Below are 17,618 nucleotides of genomic sequence, written 5' to 3'. Positions count from 1 at the left end.
AGCACAACAGTAGATAGCCAATAATGGAGAGGGTCCGATGTTCAATCGCCGAAAAAATATAAAATACAGTGTATATATACGACGGATTGAAAGAGACAGTTTGTCAAAATTATAACATGTGTTTGTTGAAAAAACTTGGGTAAAGCTAATGTGCAATAAAGTTATTCGGTGGACTTCTATAGCCTTGAAGGAAGGAACGCTTCATTAGCAAGCTTTGACCGGGTTTCACGTTCATGCGTCGGTTCACCAAACAGCGGAATTTTTATCTTGGTTAAAAGGCGCTCTTCGGCCAAACCCGAACGGAAAGGCCCCCCGTCTCCTAATGAACTCAAAATTGAAGGCCATTTACAAGGAATGGTTCATTCAAAATAGATCTTTATGGAAAAAAGTCTTCAAAGCAACCTTAGGTTATGAAATCTGCAGTATCCTATGTCTTATCCCGAAAGTTTCAGCAGCTATGGGCGCCGTCTCGTATCTGCTTCCTCTGGGCTCGCTATTCTTCCATGCGGGCACCACCATAGGATGTCAGATAGAACAGATCTGGTTGAACTTTTGCATGATGGTGATGTCTGCCCTATGGTGTGGCATCATAGGGTATTTGATTACCTTGTACAATCGGGCTCGAATAATCTACGGTGTTCCACTATACGATAATGGTGGTTCTGTTATAGCAGCTATCGCATACTTCACAGCTATTTTTGTCATAGCATACTATCGTCTCAAGTACCCGAGATTGTTTACGCCTTCACTACAAGCATTCGTATTGGTCTTCTTCACCTTGACAAAACAGCTAGATGCCACCTCTTATAACATTATGATGCTATTCACCATCATATATCCCACACTACTTGGAGGCGTAATTGCGTTAGTTGTCAATCTCTTCATCTGGCCGGAAACAGCAGCAAAGGCCTTTGAGTAAGTCCTCGCAAGACAATTTTGACTTGACCGCAACACGAAACGTTTTTTGGCTGACTTTGTATTCTAGGGAGTCGCTGTACAATGCCTTCTACTCAACGAGGACGGCTTTAACTTCGATTCAACAAGAGTTTATGCTTGAGGAAGTTTCAGAAAACACCTCTTCAGGTATCACCGCTATGAAGGAAGCAAAAGTCAAATTGCAAGGCGATATGAGTAGTCTTCGGAAAGCCGCATCGGAGGCGAAATACGAGTTGGTGGTGTCCCATTATTCGGCTGCATGGTACAAATCCACAACGGAATCACTGGAAAAAATAGCCTCTATTCTGGCTAGCACAACTCTAGCTGTGGAACAAGAAAGAAAATTAATTGTTACTAGCAAAATTGCCTCTCAACTCGGTGCTGCTCGCTCGAATGACAGACATCTAGGAGTTCCAGCTACGATTTTAACAATAGATTCCGAAGATCCACTACGTGAGCAACATCTTCGGCGTCGTCGATCTGCAGCAAGTAGAGAGTACTTGACACATTCCAATTCGCCGTACTCGACAGTGCAGAGAATAGATTACAAGCTTCTCCCTGTTATTCAACAGTCGATTAGCCCTCACATCAATGCCTTCTTGTTAGTGTGCTGCAAATGCTTCTGCGCCATTCAATATCGGATGACCAAAAGAAAAGTATTCTCGTCTCATGCAGAGCTTATGGATTATGTCGAGGACGATCAATCACTATCATCATGTACTTCGAATGGTCTTCAACAGTTGATGTCGACAGCGCTGGACGAATTCAAAAAAGTTGAAGCTATCATCCAAGACGGCATAGACAAACATAACACTCACCCCAGGGAAGAGCATTACCTGGTGTATACCTTGGTATTTACTCTGTTGGAATGTGGTCACGAAATATTGAAACTGGATCAATACACGAAGGAGCTGGTTTCAAAAAGAACAAAGTATCCAAGGATCTGGATGCCTAAAGTTACGTTTAAGAAGCTATTAACTAAAACCAGCCGACTTGCCAAAGGAAGTACGTCTCCTGCCACGCAAGCCATCATGGAAAATCAAGACATCGTCGTATTACCAGATATGCGACGAACAGCATCCCGGATGCGCCAAGATCCAGAGACTGTGATTACAGAGAAAGATGATGATCTGGACGACGTTGAAACTGTTTATGAAGTACCTCTCCAAAATGCCCCTGGACGATACTGGTGGAATAGAGCCATGTTGTCGCTAACTAGATGGTTTCAGTATGGTCCAACACAATATGCAATGAAGTTTGCTATTTCCATGGAAATACTTGCTCTTCCAGCTTGGTTACCAATTCCTGGCCTTAACGCATGGTACAACTATAATCATGGACAATGGGCTTTACTTTCCGGTATGGTCATTAGCAATTTCACCATAGGATCCACGCTAGTTCAGTCTTTCTATCGAACAGTCGCTACTATCATCGGTGCTGTATGGGGTTTTATAGCTCTTCTAGCAGCAGATCGAACCAATCCATACGTTTTGTCTGTTATGGTTCTCATCTTTGCTGGTCCATTCTGGTTTATTTTTCTGGGAAGCAAATATCCGAGAATTGGATTAATATCTCTTCTCACATTGGTTGTCGTTGTCAATACTGGTTATTCAGACCCCTACAACGAGTCAACATTTGAAGTTGTCTGGAAACGAACCGTTACCGCCATCGTCGCTGTGTTCGTGGTCATGATCATCAATTATCTTTTCTGGCCGATGTGGGCGCGAGAAGAAATGCGCAAGCAATTGGCCGTGCTGATCATGGATACCGGTATCTATTACTTCCAAGTTGCTTCTTTAGCTTGCCATGACAATACGACATCGAAAAGATGGCAAATAACCTTCGAAGAAACGGAAATAGCTTCAAAAAATCTTCGAAAGCGACTAGATACAGTTGGAGAGCTCTTTAATTTGAGTGCAAGTGAACCTCGATTAACAAAAGCACCATTTCCACGCGATATTTACGCTTCTATCATCGACCACGAACGAAACATCTTATTTTGGATATCTCATATGAAGCGATCTCAAGTGAGTATACCCTTTAACATACATTCAGTATCGTATCAAGTTGATTCATGGTAGGCAATCCATTGACTAATACCCTTGTCCACCCAAAGACATTTATATCTGAAGGAATTAGGGATAAAATCATGACTCAAATCAATCCGTATCGAAGAGAGATGGTGAGCGATATTGTATATGGTATATACTTTTAACTTGAGCAAATATTCATTCTTTCATATTTGCAAAGGCTGCCGCTGTCCATCTATACCTTTTTACGCTTGCAGGATCATTGCGCAACAAGGCTGCGTTACCAGCTTCACTTCCTTCTGCTGAAGTGGCTAGACAGCACCTGCAAGAGCATCTAGCGGATATTTGGCTGCAATTACAGAAAGGACAGACCCTTGAAGAGGAGGATGTGGAGGACATTTCAAATGCCACTTCGAAGCCGGCCATATCTGGAGCTCTACCTTATGGGGAGAGTCAGATGTATTGGCAGTCATATGCTGCTGGACCAGTACAGGTTGTGGTAGAACAGGAAACGATGGGAGAATTGATCATAAAACTTATGGGACAACATGTATTTAGAGTTGCTGAGAAGAACTGGGCAAGGATATAGAAAGCTCGTTTTTGTCATTGCATATTTTCAATCACCTTTGCATCAATAAACTCAAAAGCCTACCAAATCATCCAACCGTCACAGCCGTACCCGCTGGTTTAATTTTTTGGCGTCCAAAACCTGAACGCGAACAAAATTTTTGGGACGCGTCTTATTTCAACAGGTACTCAAGAACCATAGTTACCACCATGAAACCATCGCTCAATCAGCGTTATGCTCATGCGGAAGGGCATACTGTCGTAAAATATACAGTAGACGGAAGGTGATTGTTATGTTCTGATGTGGAGATCCTTCCTCTATGCATGGCTTGACATTTCCCCCTTTTCATGTAGTGCAATTATCACTGCTGGCAGCGATTCTTTGATTCGAGTTTTCAAAACTGCTAAAGATGAACGAGATGCAGCAGCTACAACCATAGACAAGCATTCTGAAGCCATACAAAGCATTGCCGTTCATGTAAGATTACCTGTGACTCCCTTCAACTCGTTTGCCTCACGCTGACAGTTAGCTCTTGTAGCGCTCTAGCTTTGCCACTGCCGGTGATGACGGTATTGTCTGCGTCTTTGGCAACAGCACTCTTGATTTCGAAAAGATGTTGGTAAGAAGCATATCTGCCGTTCGCATGATTAGCTACAGCCCAACTGGATCCAAAATTGCTGTGGCATCCGAGTAAGTATGGATGAAATGGTGGTAGACGTTATGATATGTCAAGGCTCACCAGCGCCGTTTTTTTTTTTTCACAGTGAAGAGACTATTAGAATGTTCAATGTGAACGATATTTCAATTGTCATTCCTATCAAAGGACACAAGAAATTCGTAAAATGTGTAGAGTTCGATCCTAAAGGCGACTTCTTGGTGAGATTCAAAATACGGCTTTTTATACTTCCGTACCTGTATTTGAGCTGAACATCTTCGTTAGATATCTTCTGCCTGTGATGGTGAAGTGCGCGTGTGGGATTTGGACAGTGCGGAAGGCGGCGTCTCGTGTGTAGCTACATTACCATCGATCGCACCATCAACGGATCAAGATTCTAATATCAGGGCAACAGTTTCTTGGAGACCAAATGGCGCTGCCTTTGCAGTCCCAGGAAAGAACAAAGGTATATTGATATTCGTAAATTCCGATACCAGATGGATTCAGATGGTTTACTAAAGGCGTATATTTTAGATGTTCAATTGATTGGTAGAGGGACATGGCAACCCATAGCTGTACTCAAGGATGGTCATGATGAGGTTGGTGCCGATTACAACGTTTTACTGATTCTATTTAGCACATAATAACATGGATGAGTAGAATATTACAACCCTCGATTGGTCACCTAATGGCAACTATTTGGCAACTGCTACAACATCTGGTCAAGTGTGTATATGGGATATCTCTGAGAAAGAGATTGTGGCCAAGTATCAAAATGCAATTGAAGTTTCAGGACTATCATGGCACCCCACTGGAAATGTGCTGGCTTTCGTATGTATTTTGGCCTGCATAAGAAACTCAGTTCTCACAGATACTAATTGTATATAATAGACTGATAGATATGGCCAAATGACCACGTGGGAGGACGTTGTCCCAATGCAAGAAAAGACACTACCTCATCCAGCTCTGGCCCACGCTACTATCTCACATGAGGAAGTTGATGAACTTTTTGGTGAACGACGAGAACCAAATGGCAGTCGAAGACAGCGAGGTATCGATGATATGGATCGAGATGACGGAGAGGACAATATGTCCGACCTTGATGACTTTGTCATCGACGATGAAGATGCCGATATTGGTGCTATCAGACAACACCAACCCCGGTCGACTAATGGTGCGAATGCTAGCACGTCTGTCATACAACAATTGCTCTCTGCTCCACAACAGCCGTTCCAATCAGGCTCAACGCCTTACAAGCATACCAATGATAGAGGAGAGCCATTGGAGGGGGAAAGACGATATTTGGCTTTCAATATGGTTGGCGTGATCTATACCATTTTCCAAGGAACTCATTCTGTCATCAATGTTGAATTCCATGACAAGTCACAAAACCGAAACTTTCATTTCCAAGATTACTTCAACTATTCAATGGCAGCACTTGGCAAAAAGGGAGCGGTTTTCGCTGTAGAAGCTAGTGATTCTGTGCAAAGGGAAAATGATGAAGGCGAAGAGCAGCCTGGTAGGAACCCATCCAGAATCTACTATCGTGCCCTCGGCGGCCTTGCGGATAATGCTGAATGGAGCATGCGATTACCTGACGGAGAGGAAGTCATTGGTGCGTATTGTTTGGTGACCATGCACGCCAATTGAAGAGCAGACACTAATATCTATTCTTTCATCACCGTTAGCACTTGCTGTCAATGATGTTTCAGTGATAGTGGCGACATCTGCCAACTACATTCGCATTTTCACTCTGTCTGGACTTCAAGTCCATATCTTTAACCTTTCCAACATGGTGGCTATTGCTGCAGCTGCTGATCTTGCCCTATTGGTGTATCATGGAGGAATTGGTGTGAAAGGTGAGCATCGAAAACAGACGTGACATTTGCAGTTGTGTTTGGTTATTGACGTAATGATTGTAGGTGAACCAAAGTTGGAGTGTTTGGTTTACAATACTGACAAAATGGAAACAATACAAAGAAATGTTATGGTGACAAGCCCGGGAGCCACCATTCAATGGATTGGCTTTTCAGAAACATCGGTAAGTCAGGGGCTTATTGAGATCAGGAGGACTCGGGTGATAACATTCTTTTGGTTGTAGCTTCCAGCGTCTTGTGACTCAAACGGTATTCTAAGCGTCCTTTTCAAGCAAAGACGGCCCGATCAAGCTACGTGGGTACCGGTGTTTGATGGCAGCAAGGTTGCTCAAGAAAGAGGCTTGGATGAACATTATTGGCCTGTTGGGTTACTACGTGATCAAATAATGTGTCTAGTGTTGAAGGTAAGACATACGTTTCAGCTCTAGGGCAGAATTGTTCATCTCATTCAAAAAAAAAAAAATCGTGCAGGGCAAGACCAACCAGTATCCAGCATTCCCTCGTCCAGTCATAAGCAACATTATACTTCAAATGCCGTTCTTACACATGGACACAGAGACCACCAAGCTAGAAGAAAGGTAACACAGTCGGCATTCATTCACCGCAATGATGGTGCGTGCATATGGATTGACAGATCATGTTTACTTTTCCCATAGCTATGTTCGAACGAACATCATGTCTACACACGAGCGAGACGAAGCTACCGCTACTTCACAAGAAGATGAATTCCACAAAATACTCAGCAATGCTGACGTTGAAATGGACAAGACACTACTAAGGTTGATACAGGTACGACGCGTAATGGCTTAGATAAGACCTTTTGCAAAAGGTGGCTATGCTGACCCCAATCTGCTATATCGTTCGTTTTCCAGTTTGCATGTAAAGCGGAAAAATCCCAAAGAGCTATTGATATTGCAAAATCATTGCATCTCTCTCGTTCATTGGATGCTGCCGTAAAGATAGCTACGCACCACCGAATGCCCGCTTTGGCTGAACGATTTAATCAAATTAAAGAGGTAAAGTGTGGGTGGGGTGTTTCATTTGTTTAAATTCCCTACTGACTGTTTGCTTATAGACTAAATTTATGTCGTCTATTAATGACGACTTGACATCGTCGTTCGAGAGTCAGACATTAAATCAAGGACCACGGTAAGAAATCAAATATAGAATGACTGAACCTTACTGTTCCCATCATACTAACAATTAGCCTTTATTTATAGGATATTTTCATCATCGAACTCCTCCCTTTCAAGTCAACTGGCGTTCCAGGAACCTACACCATCACTCTTTTCACCTAGTGTGCGTAACATTAAATTGGCCCAACGAAAACGCGATCAACTCCTCTCGCAAGACACTGACAGTGACATGGATAATATACCTGGATCGCCGGCGCGAAAGAAAACTCGTGAAGGGCAAGCATCCCCTATCCCCAGTAGAACTCTTTTGTAATAATAATAAAAAAAAAAAGTGCGGAAGCGTGAAGTGAATTAGTTGAGCATTGAAACTCCCCTTACTTCTACTATGAAGATCACACAGGCAAATTTTTTGACCCCGAAAGATGGTCCAGTACTTCCGTGTTACCACGACGGTTTCTTGCTCAGTCGGGCTACAGCGAGTCCAGGCTGTAATTACGACAATAGTTTCAGTAACATGGTGGTGGAATCGACCGCCTTAACCTTATCGCATGTATATAAAAACCTGATCGTTATAAATAGATGATGGTATGCGATGATGTCAATGCCCTTTTGTTACGGTATGCTAGAGAGCACTGGTCAGGTACACTACAGCCGTGCGTCGTACCGATTTAATTTTGCATCACGCCAGAACAATTTCCGTTTACACCATTTGATATTTTACTTTGAGCCAGTGAACGACTCTAGTCCCGCCCTATGCTTGGTTGGGTACAGTGATAAAATAACGTTTTGCCCATTTGCAGCAGGCAAAAGGTAAAAATAAAACAAAATAAAATAAAAACAAGGCGCGCGTCCCCTTGCCCCGATCAAAAAAAATGTCACTATTTTTGGATGGTGTGGTGGTGAAAAAAATGCAAAATTAGGTGTTGCAATACGCTCCGCACTGGAATGGCAAGCTTTGTTTTTTTAATGGATTGCTTTGGTTTAGAAAGCTAAAATGTGATGTTTTGTAAAGAAGGCTGGGAATTACAGGTGGGGGGGAGGGATTTTTTTTTTCATCAGAGAGAGGGAAGTAAAATGTCTATGCAAAATGAGCCGTAAGGGCTTCTGTGAGAGCCTTCTTCAACTGTCCAATACTAATTTGAACAAGTACAGACGAAGGTGAGCGATAGATGTTTCTCGCAATAGGTCATGCGAGATGAGGTATTATGTTATTACTTTAAAATAGTGTGGGTGTCATGTTGTTTAGTTTGTGGGCGAGGCAAGGTAGAAGTGAGGGCGGTTGATATCATTTTTTTAACTGTACAGTGGCACTAAGAAGTGGTTGTCATCGTCGTCTAGCGCTGGTAGACTTGACTTTGCAGGATTCGTAGAAAGTTTGGTGAAAAATAATGGTCCTTGACAAATACTTGTGTCTATCCTTAGCTTTGGGCCTTTCTTGATACGAGTGAAAGTTTCCCGAGCGTCGTATTCAGGTGAGGAAACATCTGATTCTGTAGGTGATGAGACGGAAGAGCAGTCTTTTTCCGGTATAGAGACACTTAGTTTCCTTCGCGACTCAAATATAACGGGGTTGACAGTATAAAGAACAGGAACACAATGTATGCCTGAACGATCGTAGTCGGTGGGTGAGTAGGTGTAGATGACTTCCTCCTTCTCGGTGCTGAATCTAACGGTCTTTGTAGGGGTTGGTAATTGATTGTCTTCCATTGAACGCTTTCGCTTTGAGCAAGTCAATGTCATATGTGGGAAAAGAAGAATAGGTGTGTAATTGTGGACAGAAGAATGGGCTTTATATTTAAAGGAAAGGAAACGATTGATGGATCTTCAATGAGCCTCACCCGGATTTAGCAACCAATCACATTACGTTTATTAATGTTGAAAGTCCGGCGTTTAGCAGGCAAGCAGGGTTGGGGTATATGGGTCGTAAGGTATGGTTAGCCAATGAAAATGGTACATAAAAATAAAAGGTATAATTACCCTCACAGGTATGGTTCTGGTCTCTTGAGTCACGATGGTTTCCGTAAAGAGGACATGAACAAGAGCTGTAGTCGCACCATACCAAGCCTATTATTCATCTCATCTTTTACTGGGGTCGCTTGCATATTTTTTCTCAAGGCAGTGTGCTCTAGCGTGTTATTTCTTCATTCAAAGCCACTTGACTTTGAAATGAACTAGCATAGCCATGTCCATCTTTTTCAGTATGCTTCTGATAGCTGTAAGAATACGGTACGGCCAAATGACTCAAAAGTCACGAAATTGGCTGCCGTGAGCTTTTCATACTGCACGTGAAATTTCTAATGCCAATTTGGTCAACTCAACCGCTCGGCCTAAAATCCCAAGAGATTGCTGCCTGCCATCCTTGAAATTATGAAATCCTTCTTGCAACGACCGGAAACAAAGAAATATGCAGCAGATAGTAAGAAACCAACTCGATGTTCTCTCGAAATTACCATCACTCTGACCCATGCATTGTCCACTACCCCTTCATAGTTGCTGTTTTTGCACTTTCGCAAGTAGCATTTTATTTCGCATTCAAGTATATAATAGGATCACTCGATCCTCTTAAAGCAAAAAAACAAGAGGCCAAATCGAAGAGTGCCAAATCACTGGCGAAACTTGGGGTACGTTTTGATCTAAAATCATCTCTTGGCACACATGGTCAATTGAGACTCATTTTACCTTGTTCATTGTGACAGATCAAGGATATCAAACTTTCCGAGTATGAAGAGATAATTGCAACAGAAGTCATTCACGCTGATGAGATTCATGTCAACTTCAAACGTACGTCTTTGCAATTCATTCTACCCTTATCCGCTTCTAGCCATTAATATATGATGACTATTTCAGAAATTGGAGGTTTAGATCATATTGTGCAAGATTTGCGTGAAAGCGTCATCTACCCCCTCTGCTATCCACAGCTGTTCACATCAGCTTCAGGATTGTTGGGTGCTCCCAAAGGTGTCCTGCTCTATGGACCCCCAGGTTGCGGTAAAACCATGCTTGCCAAGGCCCTCGCTAAAGAGTCCAATGCAACATTCATCAATTTGCATGTTTCCACTTTGACCGACAAGTATTATGGTGAATCCAACAAACTTGTGTCAGCACTATTCTCATTGGCAAGAAAGTTGCAGCCTGCTATCATCTTCATTGATGAAATCGACTCCTTCCTCCGTGAAAGAAGAAGTAATGATCATGAAACGACAGGCATGATGAAAGCAGAGTTCATGAGTCTTTGGGATGGATTGACGACTGGAGAGGATTACAGAATTGTCGTTTTGGGAGCTACTAATCGTCCTAATGATATCGATACCGCCATTTTGAGAAGAATGCCAAAGCGCTTCTCTGTGCGACTTCCAACCGATCAACAAAGACGAAATATTTTGGATATTGTATGTATCTTGTGAAGGAGAAGATGAATTTGATTGAGTGAATGAGATTTATTGATGCGTTCTTCTTTGCAGATGTTGAAAACAACAAAGTTATCCCCTGATTTTGATATGGAAAAGCTTATCGAGGCAACCGCAGGTTTCTCTGGAAGTGACCTGAAGGAAATTTGCCGAAACGCAGCTATGATACCTGTTCGAGAATATGTTCGAAGTGTTGAGCCAAAGAACCACGACGGCGAAGCTAGCAATGACTTGCTTGGGATCGATATGGAGGTAAATTCACATGGCAGTCCCCCCAAAAGAATTTGCATTATTTACTCAATCTGTTTCTCATCTTTTGCAGAACGTCCACATTCGTCCCCTTGAACTGTCAGACTTTTTCCAAAGCGAACAAACAAATGGAAAGAAGGAAAATGAACAAGTGCTTCGTGCTGTGCTGCAACAGGAGAATTTAGACTAGGAACTGTATCCCCCTCCCCTACTTGGCCATAGAATTGATATTACAGAAATTACTTAATTACAATACAACTGTGATTAAAAAGAAATAACATGAAAAGGATAATGCAAAACGAATACAAGATGGTAGTTTCAACGAATGACTAAACATGAAAACGATCGGCGAAGCACTGAAACCAATTTTTTTTACCGCAGCGAACAATGAACTGTACGTGATTGGCCAGTTTTGAAATATAGTGTTAGCCGCAGAAAAAAAAAAAAGGGCTGCAGTTGTTGAAAGAATTCATTCATGATCGTGCATGACCTTCCAGCAGGAAGCCTTGATATTCAATGCCTAACCATACCGGAATATATCGGTGAAAATTGGTGTCAGTACCAGGTCCACTCTGTCATAGAGTTTGTCAGCGAGGAATTCAGGTCGAGCATTTTACTGCTGGATTCCTTAGTCAAAGCTGAACGCATTCGAGCTTCCTGTTGCCACATTGAGGGCCACACATTACGCATTCGAGTGTTTTTGTTGAACAAGACAACTCTGATGCCACATGCTCCAATGCTCCATGCGCAGAACCTCATTCAACTTGTGGATAAGCTGGATCTCTGTCCTGAAAAGTTTAACGGAGCTAGCTTCAAGTCAGATGCAGTTCTCCGCCAACCGACTTTGTGCAACATGGTGAGTTAGAAAGGGGAACTTCAATGATACTGCGAGACACTTGTATTGATTGACATGATAGACACCGAAGGATTTACTGGATATTTTCATACATATGCCGTCGCCATCAACAAATTATGACACGTTGCAAGTAGCAGACCCTGATGTTTTGGACCTTTTAAACATTGTTCTCGAGCAGGACTCGCCTCCTGGAATGAAGACAACTTTGTACCCATACCAGAAGAGATCGTTGTGGAAAATATTGCAGCGAGAACTTGCTCCTCAGCCAATCAGCGGATTGACTTCTGCTAAATGCCAAGCAGTGGATGGTCGTCCTTACTACATCAATCTGCTGACGTGCCAAATTCAAACACAACCTGATAAGCACAGAGATGTACGAGGAGGAATCATTTGCGAAGATATGGTGAGTTATCGTCGAAGAGTAATGTGAATTTGCGATCCTCATCTAATACATGATCCTCTAGGGTACTGGGAAAACGTGCATTTGTCTATCCACTATTCTGCAATCCAAGCATATGAAAATACCAAGTGATGGCAAAGGAGTGAAATGCGACATCAATGGCAAAGAAGGTGTTCCCAGCCTAACAAATCTTGCCATCGCACAGATTTTGCGCGATGGTACTTGGAAATTATGTCAACCTTACCTACCAGATCATATCCTTAAATTGATGCGAGACAATCCTGCATACTATGATAGAGTCGAGTATCCTATGTCAGTCTTGGTAGATCGACCTCGTCGAGTCAATATTCCTCAAAGAACTCTGAAAGTTTATATGGCTTCTGCTACACTGGTTGTAGGTAGGTTATTGATCTCCTTTTCTTGAACGTCTTTAAGGTTTATCATTAACAACAATGGGAAATATAGTCCCAGATAATTTGATAGCGCAGTGGACTGGAGAGGTTTATAAACACATTCAAGATGGCGAGTTGGACTTTTTAGTACTTGATAACAAAAAACAGCCGATACCACCTGCCACACAGCTTCTGAATTACGATATGGTCGTAATCAGCCATTCTCGATTTGGACTGGAAAGTGATTCTGGAGGATTGGAGATCGTTGGTAAGGGCATTGACCAATATGACTGCTAGCTTTTCTTTTCGTTGCAGTCTTTCTTATTACAATTTTACAGGTATATCACGAAAATGTGATTGTCCTTACATTGGGGCTACACGTAAACGAGATTGTAGTTGTCGGACGATAGATGATCCGTCTAAACGATATATATCACCACTGCTTCAAGTGCATTGGAAACGGCTGATAGTTGGTAAGAGCTCGCGTTTTCAACAGGGTACTTTTATGTTCATGCTTACTGACAAAAGTTCACTGACTGACTATCCTCCTTTCATTAGACGAAGGTCATTCTTTGGCTGACAGTAATCGCTCATCTCAACTGTCTGCAAAACTCTTTGTCACTTGGAAGTGGGTATGTACTGGTACACCAACGCAGAACTTGACAGAGTCTCCGGTTGCATTGACCCGTAAGCAAGCTCAAGCGGATGATCTGAAAAGGTATACATAAATCACATTTTTTTGAATGCAAACTTGATCATTCATGGCAGAATTTCACCAACGCATTTACAATGTAGGCTGGGAATCCTGGTGTCCAACGTATTGAACATGGAGCCATTTGCTTCCAAAAAGAGATCCTGGAACACAATTCTTTTGAACCCTTTCATGCATAGTAATCCACGGGCTTCTATCGCTGTTGCAAAGCTCATGCACCGGGTTATGATTAGAAATCGGCGAGAGGACATATCGAAGGATGTAACTCTCCCAGAACTGAACAAAAAGCTTGTCTTTTTAGATTTTGATTACTACCAATGGATGGTAAGTAGATACTCTTGAAAATTCTAGGCAATACATGATAAGTGTGAAACTAAAGTCTCTATTAGGCACATAATTGTCAAGTGGCAATGGTAGCTCTAAATGCTATTTTATCGAGGCGGGAAGGACAGGACTACCTGTTTTCAAGAGGAAATCAAAAAGCGTTAAGAGAAACTATTCACAACTTGTGGCAAAGCTGCCTTTGGCATTCGATCGATCCACAATGGCTGCAACCGGCTTATGATAACTGCGTAGAGAAGATTGATGATATCGACAAAGGAGTTACAACGTATGGTGAAGAGGACAACAAAGCGCTCAAGGAGATACGAGATGTGTTATTACGAGCTTTGAATGACAAGCTGTTTTTGGCCATGATGACAACGCATTCTCCATCCTATTTGATATCGAATTTACCGGATATCCCAAAGCGTAAATGGGGCTGGTTGAACGGTCATCCAGGTATATACGTTGAAAATGGAGTACCGGCTCGCCACGCTATTGTCAGTGGCGAAACAGTTACGGATATCACAGCAGAAGTGATCAATAGCCATCAAGCCACAGATAATCTATGGGTATACGATGAGACCGAAGATAGTCTTGAAACGATGGCACAGCACAATCGCAAACGAAAATTACCACACGTGTCCGGGGGGAATGAAGTCGAAGTGCAAGAGCCGGTCCCACGGCCACTCGCGTTCATTGGAAAATCAGACTTGTACAATGCGAACGTGTACAGTACAACAAGCAGCAAAATCAATTATCTTGTGAATCAGGTCAAACAATTTCACGAAACGGAAAAATGCATTATCTTCTCCCAACATTGGAATGAAATACAAGAAATATATACAGCTCTACGACTTGTTAGAGTTCGTTCCATGATGTATCTAGACAGCAAAATGGTAAGTCATATCTTTTCATATTCTCAAGCAACCATGGAATCATTTCACTGAAGCGACCCATTTTGCATTTTAGAGTAACACTGAAAGATCGCAAACAATCCTTACCTTCAACACATCAGACAAAGTCAATGTCATTATCATGTCAGTGCAGGTCGCTGCTTATGGTATTGACTTATCTTCGGCATCCCGTGTGTATTTCGTCAGTCCAGTGTGGCAAACGGCCATGGAGCAGCAAGCAATCAAACGTGCCCACCGCATTGGCCAAACCAAGCCTGTATACGTCGAAACTATAGTCATTCGTTCTTCGATTGAAGAAAACATGCTAAAGAGACGAGCCATGTTAGCCATTAAAGCTGAGAAGCAGCACAGTAAGTATTGCCATGCTAACGCTTATGGTGATTCGAAGTTCATTTCTAATTTTGTATTTCAGACGGAAAAGCTGCTTCTAGCAAAGAGTTTTATAATGATAGGAAGATGCAGGAAATTTTAAATCACGCCTCATTTGTTCCTCTTCCTCGAACAGCATGTGAGACTCGTGTAGGAGAAGACTTGATCGTCCAACAAGACATTGATCCATTCTACGAAACTGTTGCTCTAGTAAAGCCGGACGATAAAGTCGAACAAGTAGCTACTGGCTTGAATCCTCCACCATCGGTTACCATTGAAGATCCACCTTTGCCATCTACTACTTTGCATCAAGAGGAACCGCACCGTGCAAAACGGCCAAAGGTGTCCTTTCAACTCACATAATATAATAGTACTTACGTAAATTATAATACACTTGCCATTTCTTGAATTTTTTATTCTTTCTCAGATGATTTTTTTTGGTTATTTAAGATCTTTAATGGGGGTAAAAAGATTACATGGAATTATGATAATCCTCAAGCAATATTGGCGAGGTAATCCTTGACTTCGCTAGGTGACAGCTTTCGGAACAATGGGAACTCTTCTCTGTCTTTACCAGCTACACCAATAGTGCTTGTACCAATAATACCTATTTCTAGACTAGTTTCCGTAATTTGTCCTTCAAACCCTTCTTTCAGCTATAGATGACAATCGACATGTCAGCACGATTGGCAGCAATGGTATCAAAACGTTTCATGTGCTTACCGTAAGGATAGCGGTGTGTACAGCGTCTTCCAACTCGATTTCGTCATTGTATCTACAGCAGGTGACGAAGATGAGGATTAATATATAATCTTTCATCCAGCCTCGTATTTCGACCATACTTACCGCTTCTCCAAAAAGGTTTTCGCGTTGATCATGTTCTTGCCAATAGCACTAGCCTTCCAAGCCCAGTATGAACCAGATGGATCAACTTGGTAAAGGGAAGGACCATTGACCTCGTCGTATCCAACAATGAGAAGGGACACACCAAATGGACGAACACCTCTGCAATGTCAGGCTGCATTAGTTATGATGGTTAGGATTTGCCTATCGTATGCAGTCACGTTCTTACCCTCTGTGAGTGTAGTCTTGCATGACGCGAGCAATTTGCTCTACTAAGATTCGTGTTGGTGGGTTCTCCATGTACAATTGTTTATATTGCTGAGCATACTTTCTCGCACGACTGACGAGAAGTCTGAAGTCTGGTCCCATGCCTGAGTATACCATGCCGATGCTATCGCAGATCACAGCGACCTTTTCTGTTGACTCGTCATCGATGAGCGTTGAGGCTGACTTCTTTTCTGTGGCGATGACAACACCGTTGGTTGCTATTTTGTTTCAAGTTGAAGGCAAATGAAAGGTTATGAATCGGCATAGGCGAAAGAGAGGAGAGATCCCGGTCAGCGTTTCAACTTTCGCACAGATAGCTTTCCACAGTGAACGTCCTTCACTCTTTTAGTAGACCTTACCTTTGATACCAATGCTGGTTACACCTCGATTCACAGCATTCAACGCATGTTCGATTTGGCCCTAAATGTGGTTACAGGAACAACCAAAAAGTCAGCTTTCACAAGTCAAGGCAGGCATATAGTTGGTAAAGCTAGGGCGATTGGAAGAAGTAACATACAAGTTTTCCTGAAGGGCTGAAGGTTGTAAGACTGAACGAGTAATCGCCCGACATTGTATTGGTGTTATAGTTACAAAAGGTTATTACACTCTGCGGTAACTTCGTACTATGAAGACGTGTACTGTCCTCGCGTTCTTTGATGACGCACTGAGCTCCAGGAGGATTGATTTTTATATTGGAAATCGGTAAGTCATGTGACTCGTCCTGGAACAGGGAGAAGAAACAATGTGGGCAAAACGCGTACCTATTTTATATTGTTTACTACGCTGTTTAAGAGAGCAAGACAAAAAATAAGAGAAGCTATTCATGTATTCACTACAGCTAAACCCCATTACCGTTAAATAAAAAGATCATATGTGCTGGATGCCCATTCGACGGTCAACCTGTTCTTATCTTCACGAGGACTGAATCCATCTTCCGAGTCAATTTTTACTTTAGAATACAGAGTGCCTAGCGTCAGAGCAAATTGAAAGTGTCAAAAGCCTGAAGAGCCCAGAAATATTAAATACAGATAATGAAATGAAATGAAAAGCTGAGCTACGAAATAGCTATTTACGTTTGGTTCTTTTTTTACGCGCTAAAGTTAGCCTTGAAGTACCAAATGTTTGGTCATCAAACAGCTCCGTCATTAGAAAAACAGTTAAAATAGAAGTACTTTTGCAAATGACACTACGCTTATGGGTAACTTGTCACTGTTAAATTTGTATTTCCTCAGTTAAAGGGTGTTGTAAGCAGGGCCTGTCAGAGATATGCCAACCACCGGAGTTGCCTGAATATCTACTGACTTTCAATCCTTTGCGTTGTTATTCAGGAGTCTCGGCCACCTTTCAAACAGCCCCGCGTCCCAAAGCAACACACCATAGCAGTCTATACTTTTACACTGGATAGGGGCGGCTTGTTTATGCTCAATTATGAACGTGAACACACAAAGCAAAGTCTGATCACTACATTAACCTGGAATAACGACAACCAGTATGATTCATGCGGAGACGGTTACGCGAGTCCTCGTGAGGCCATACTTTGGAACAGAGTGTGAGCAGTAAGTCATTACGGATCTTCGGAATATAGCGCTTTTTGTAGCCATACATTGGCTTGGAATAGCAAAGGAAATGGTGTGTCGTAGGCATCAAATGACCAAACTGCAGTAGACAACCGGCCCGCAAAAC

At 42.3% G+C, this 17,618-nt stretch overlaps 6 protein-coding genes across 6 annotated transcripts; 4 read left to right on the top strand and 2 right to left on the bottom strand.

The window, feature by feature from the left end:
- The first annotated feature begins 294 nt into the window (after positions 1-294).
- On the top strand, positions 295-3,635 carry K450DRAFT_220991 (uncharacterized protein). The gene is made up of 4 exons (XM_051585642.1): positions 295-915; positions 986-2,963; positions 3,053-3,118; positions 3,187-3,635. The coding sequence occupies exons 1-4, from the start codon at positions 323-325 to the stop codon at positions 3,553-3,555; spliced, it is 3,006 nt and encodes a 1,001-aa protein (XP_051449001.1). The 5' UTR covers positions 295-322; the 3' UTR covers positions 3,556-3,635.
- A 65-nt stretch (positions 3,636-3,700) lies between these two features.
- Positions 3,701-7,633, top strand: K450DRAFT_220981 (uncharacterized protein). The gene is made up of 16 exons (XM_051585641.1): positions 3,701-3,817; positions 3,888-4,011; positions 4,073-4,224; positions 4,299-4,410; positions 4,475-4,655; positions 4,724-4,788; positions 4,850-5,020; positions 5,081-5,804; positions 5,878-6,048; positions 6,112-6,230; positions 6,291-6,470; positions 6,538-6,644; positions 6,723-6,855; positions 6,939-7,082; positions 7,142-7,215; positions 7,287-7,633. Exons 1-16 carry the CDS (start codon positions 3,744-3,746, stop codon positions 7,513-7,515), a joined length of 2,760 nt encoding a protein of 919 aa, XP_051449000.1. The 5' UTR covers positions 3,701-3,743; the 3' UTR covers positions 7,516-7,633.
- A 658-nt stretch (positions 7,634-8,291) lies between these two features.
- K450DRAFT_220979 (uncharacterized protein) lies at positions 8,292-8,990 on the bottom strand. Its single transcript, XM_051585640.1, has 2 exons — positions 8,418-8,990; positions 8,292-8,335 (listed from the first exon to the last, which is right to left on the bottom strand). Exon 1 carries the CDS (start codon positions 8,940-8,942, stop codon positions 8,496-8,498), a length of 447 nt encoding a protein of 148 aa, XP_051448999.1. The 5' UTR covers positions 8,943-8,990; the 3' UTR covers positions 8,292-8,335; positions 8,418-8,495.
- Positions 8,991-9,200: 210 nt separating this feature from the next.
- K450DRAFT_220973 (uncharacterized protein) lies at positions 9,201-11,191 on the top strand. The gene is made up of 6 exons (XM_051585639.1): positions 9,201-9,618; positions 9,693-9,823; positions 9,899-9,983; positions 10,050-10,591; positions 10,664-10,861; positions 10,932-11,191. The coding sequence occupies exons 1-6, from the start codon at positions 9,570-9,572 to the stop codon at positions 11,046-11,048; spliced, it is 1,122 nt and encodes a 373-aa protein (XP_051448998.1). The 5' UTR covers positions 9,201-9,569; the 3' UTR covers positions 11,049-11,191.
- Positions 11,145-15,554, top strand: K450DRAFT_220969 (uncharacterized protein). Its single transcript, XM_051585638.1, has 10 exons — positions 11,145-11,714; positions 11,776-12,117; positions 12,179-12,512; positions 12,580-12,774; positions 12,845-12,979; positions 13,065-13,224; positions 13,302-13,542; positions 13,608-14,438; positions 14,512-14,806; positions 14,869-15,554. The coding sequence occupies exons 1-10, from the start codon at positions 11,334-11,336 to the stop codon at positions 15,186-15,188; spliced, it is 3,234 nt and encodes a 1,077-aa protein (XP_051448997.1). The 5' UTR covers positions 11,145-11,333; the 3' UTR covers positions 15,189-15,554.
- Positions 15,254-16,579, bottom strand: K450DRAFT_220965 (uncharacterized protein). The gene is made up of 6 exons (XM_051585637.1): positions 16,453-16,579; positions 16,295-16,355; positions 15,898-16,153; positions 15,672-15,830; positions 15,549-15,600; positions 15,254-15,481 (listed from the first exon to the last, which is right to left on the bottom strand). The coding sequence occupies exons 1-6, from the start codon at positions 16,504-16,506 to the stop codon at positions 15,320-15,322; spliced, it is 744 nt and encodes a 247-aa protein (XP_051448996.1). The 5' UTR covers positions 16,507-16,579; the 3' UTR covers positions 15,254-15,319.
- Positions 16,580-17,618: the final 1,039 nt, after the last annotated feature.

This window comes from Umbelopsis ramanniana (genome assembly GCF_025399195.1).
Source record: "Umbelopsis ramanniana AG unplaced genomic scaffold K450scaffold_3, whole genome shotgun sequence".
Classification (NCBI taxonomy): Eukaryota; Fungi; Mucoromycota; class Umbelopsidomycetes; order Umbelopsidales; family Umbelopsidaceae; genus Umbelopsis; species Umbelopsis ramanniana.
Note: the sequence above shows the minus strand (reverse complement) of the source record. Positions and strands in the feature narration are given on the sequence as shown.

Excerpts from the sequence above, each read along its gene's own strand:
- K450DRAFT_220991 (XM_051585642.1), top strand. The coding sequence starts at position 323 with ATGAACTCAAAATTGAAGGCCATTTACAAGGAATGGTTCATTCAAAAT. Across the intron at positions 916-985 it reads ACAGCAGCAAAGGCCTTTGA|GGAGTCGCTGTACAATGCCT; the intron begins GTAAGTCCTCGC and ends TTTGTATTCTAG. Across the intron at positions 3,119-3,186 it reads ATCCGTATCGAAGAGAGATG|GCTGCCGCTGTCCATCTATA; the intron begins GTGAGCGATATT and ends ATATTTGCAAAG.
- K450DRAFT_220981 (XM_051585641.1), top strand. The coding sequence starts at position 3,744 with ATGAAACCATCGCTCAATCAGCGTTATGCTCATGCGGAAGGGCATACT. Across the intron at positions 6,049-6,111 it reads TGGAGGAATTGGTGTGAAAG|GTGAACCAAAGTTGGAGTGT; the intron begins GTGAGCATCGAA and ends TAATGATTGTAG. Across the intron at positions 6,231-6,290 it reads TTGGCTTTTCAGAAACATCG|CTTCCAGCGTCTTGTGACTC; the intron begins GTAAGTCAGGGG and ends TTTTGGTTGTAG.
- K450DRAFT_220979 (XM_051585640.1), bottom strand. The coding sequence starts at position 8,942 with ATGACATTGACTTGCTCAAAGCGAAAGCGTTCAATGGAAGACAATCAA.
- K450DRAFT_220973 (XM_051585639.1), top strand. The coding sequence starts at position 9,570 with ATGAAATCCTTCTTGCAACGACCGGAAACAAAGAAATATGCAGCAGAT. Across the intron at positions 9,984-10,049 it reads GATTCATGTCAACTTCAAAC|AAATTGGAGGTTTAGATCAT; the intron begins GTACGTCTTTGC and ends TGACTATTTCAG. Across the intron at positions 10,862-10,931 it reads TGCTTGGGATCGATATGGAG|AACGTCCACATTCGTCCCCT; the intron begins GTAAATTCACAT and ends CATCTTTTGCAG.
- K450DRAFT_220969 (XM_051585638.1), top strand. The coding sequence starts at position 11,334 with ATGATCGTGCATGACCTTCCAGCAGGAAGCCTTGATATTCAATGCCTA. Across the intron at positions 12,513-12,579 it reads TTCTGCTACACTGGTTGTAG|TCCCAGATAATTTGATAGCG; the intron begins GTAGGTTATTGA and ends TGGGAAATATAG. Across the intron at positions 14,439-14,511 it reads TGTATCTAGACAGCAAAATG|AGTAACACTGAAAGATCGCA; the intron begins GTAAGTCATATC and ends TTTGCATTTTAG.
- K450DRAFT_220965 (XM_051585637.1), bottom strand. The coding sequence starts at position 16,506 with ATGTCGGGCGATTACTCGTTCAGTCTTACAACCTTCAGCCCTTCAGGA. Across the intron at positions 15,831-15,897 it reads CAAGACTACACTCACAGAGG|AGGTGTTCGTCCATTTGGTG; the intron begins GTAAGAACGTGA and ends CTGACATTGCAG. Across the intron at positions 15,601-15,671 it reads AAAACCTTTTTGGAGAAGCG|ATACAATGACGAAATCGAGT; the intron begins GTAAGTATGGTC and ends CACCTGCTGTAG.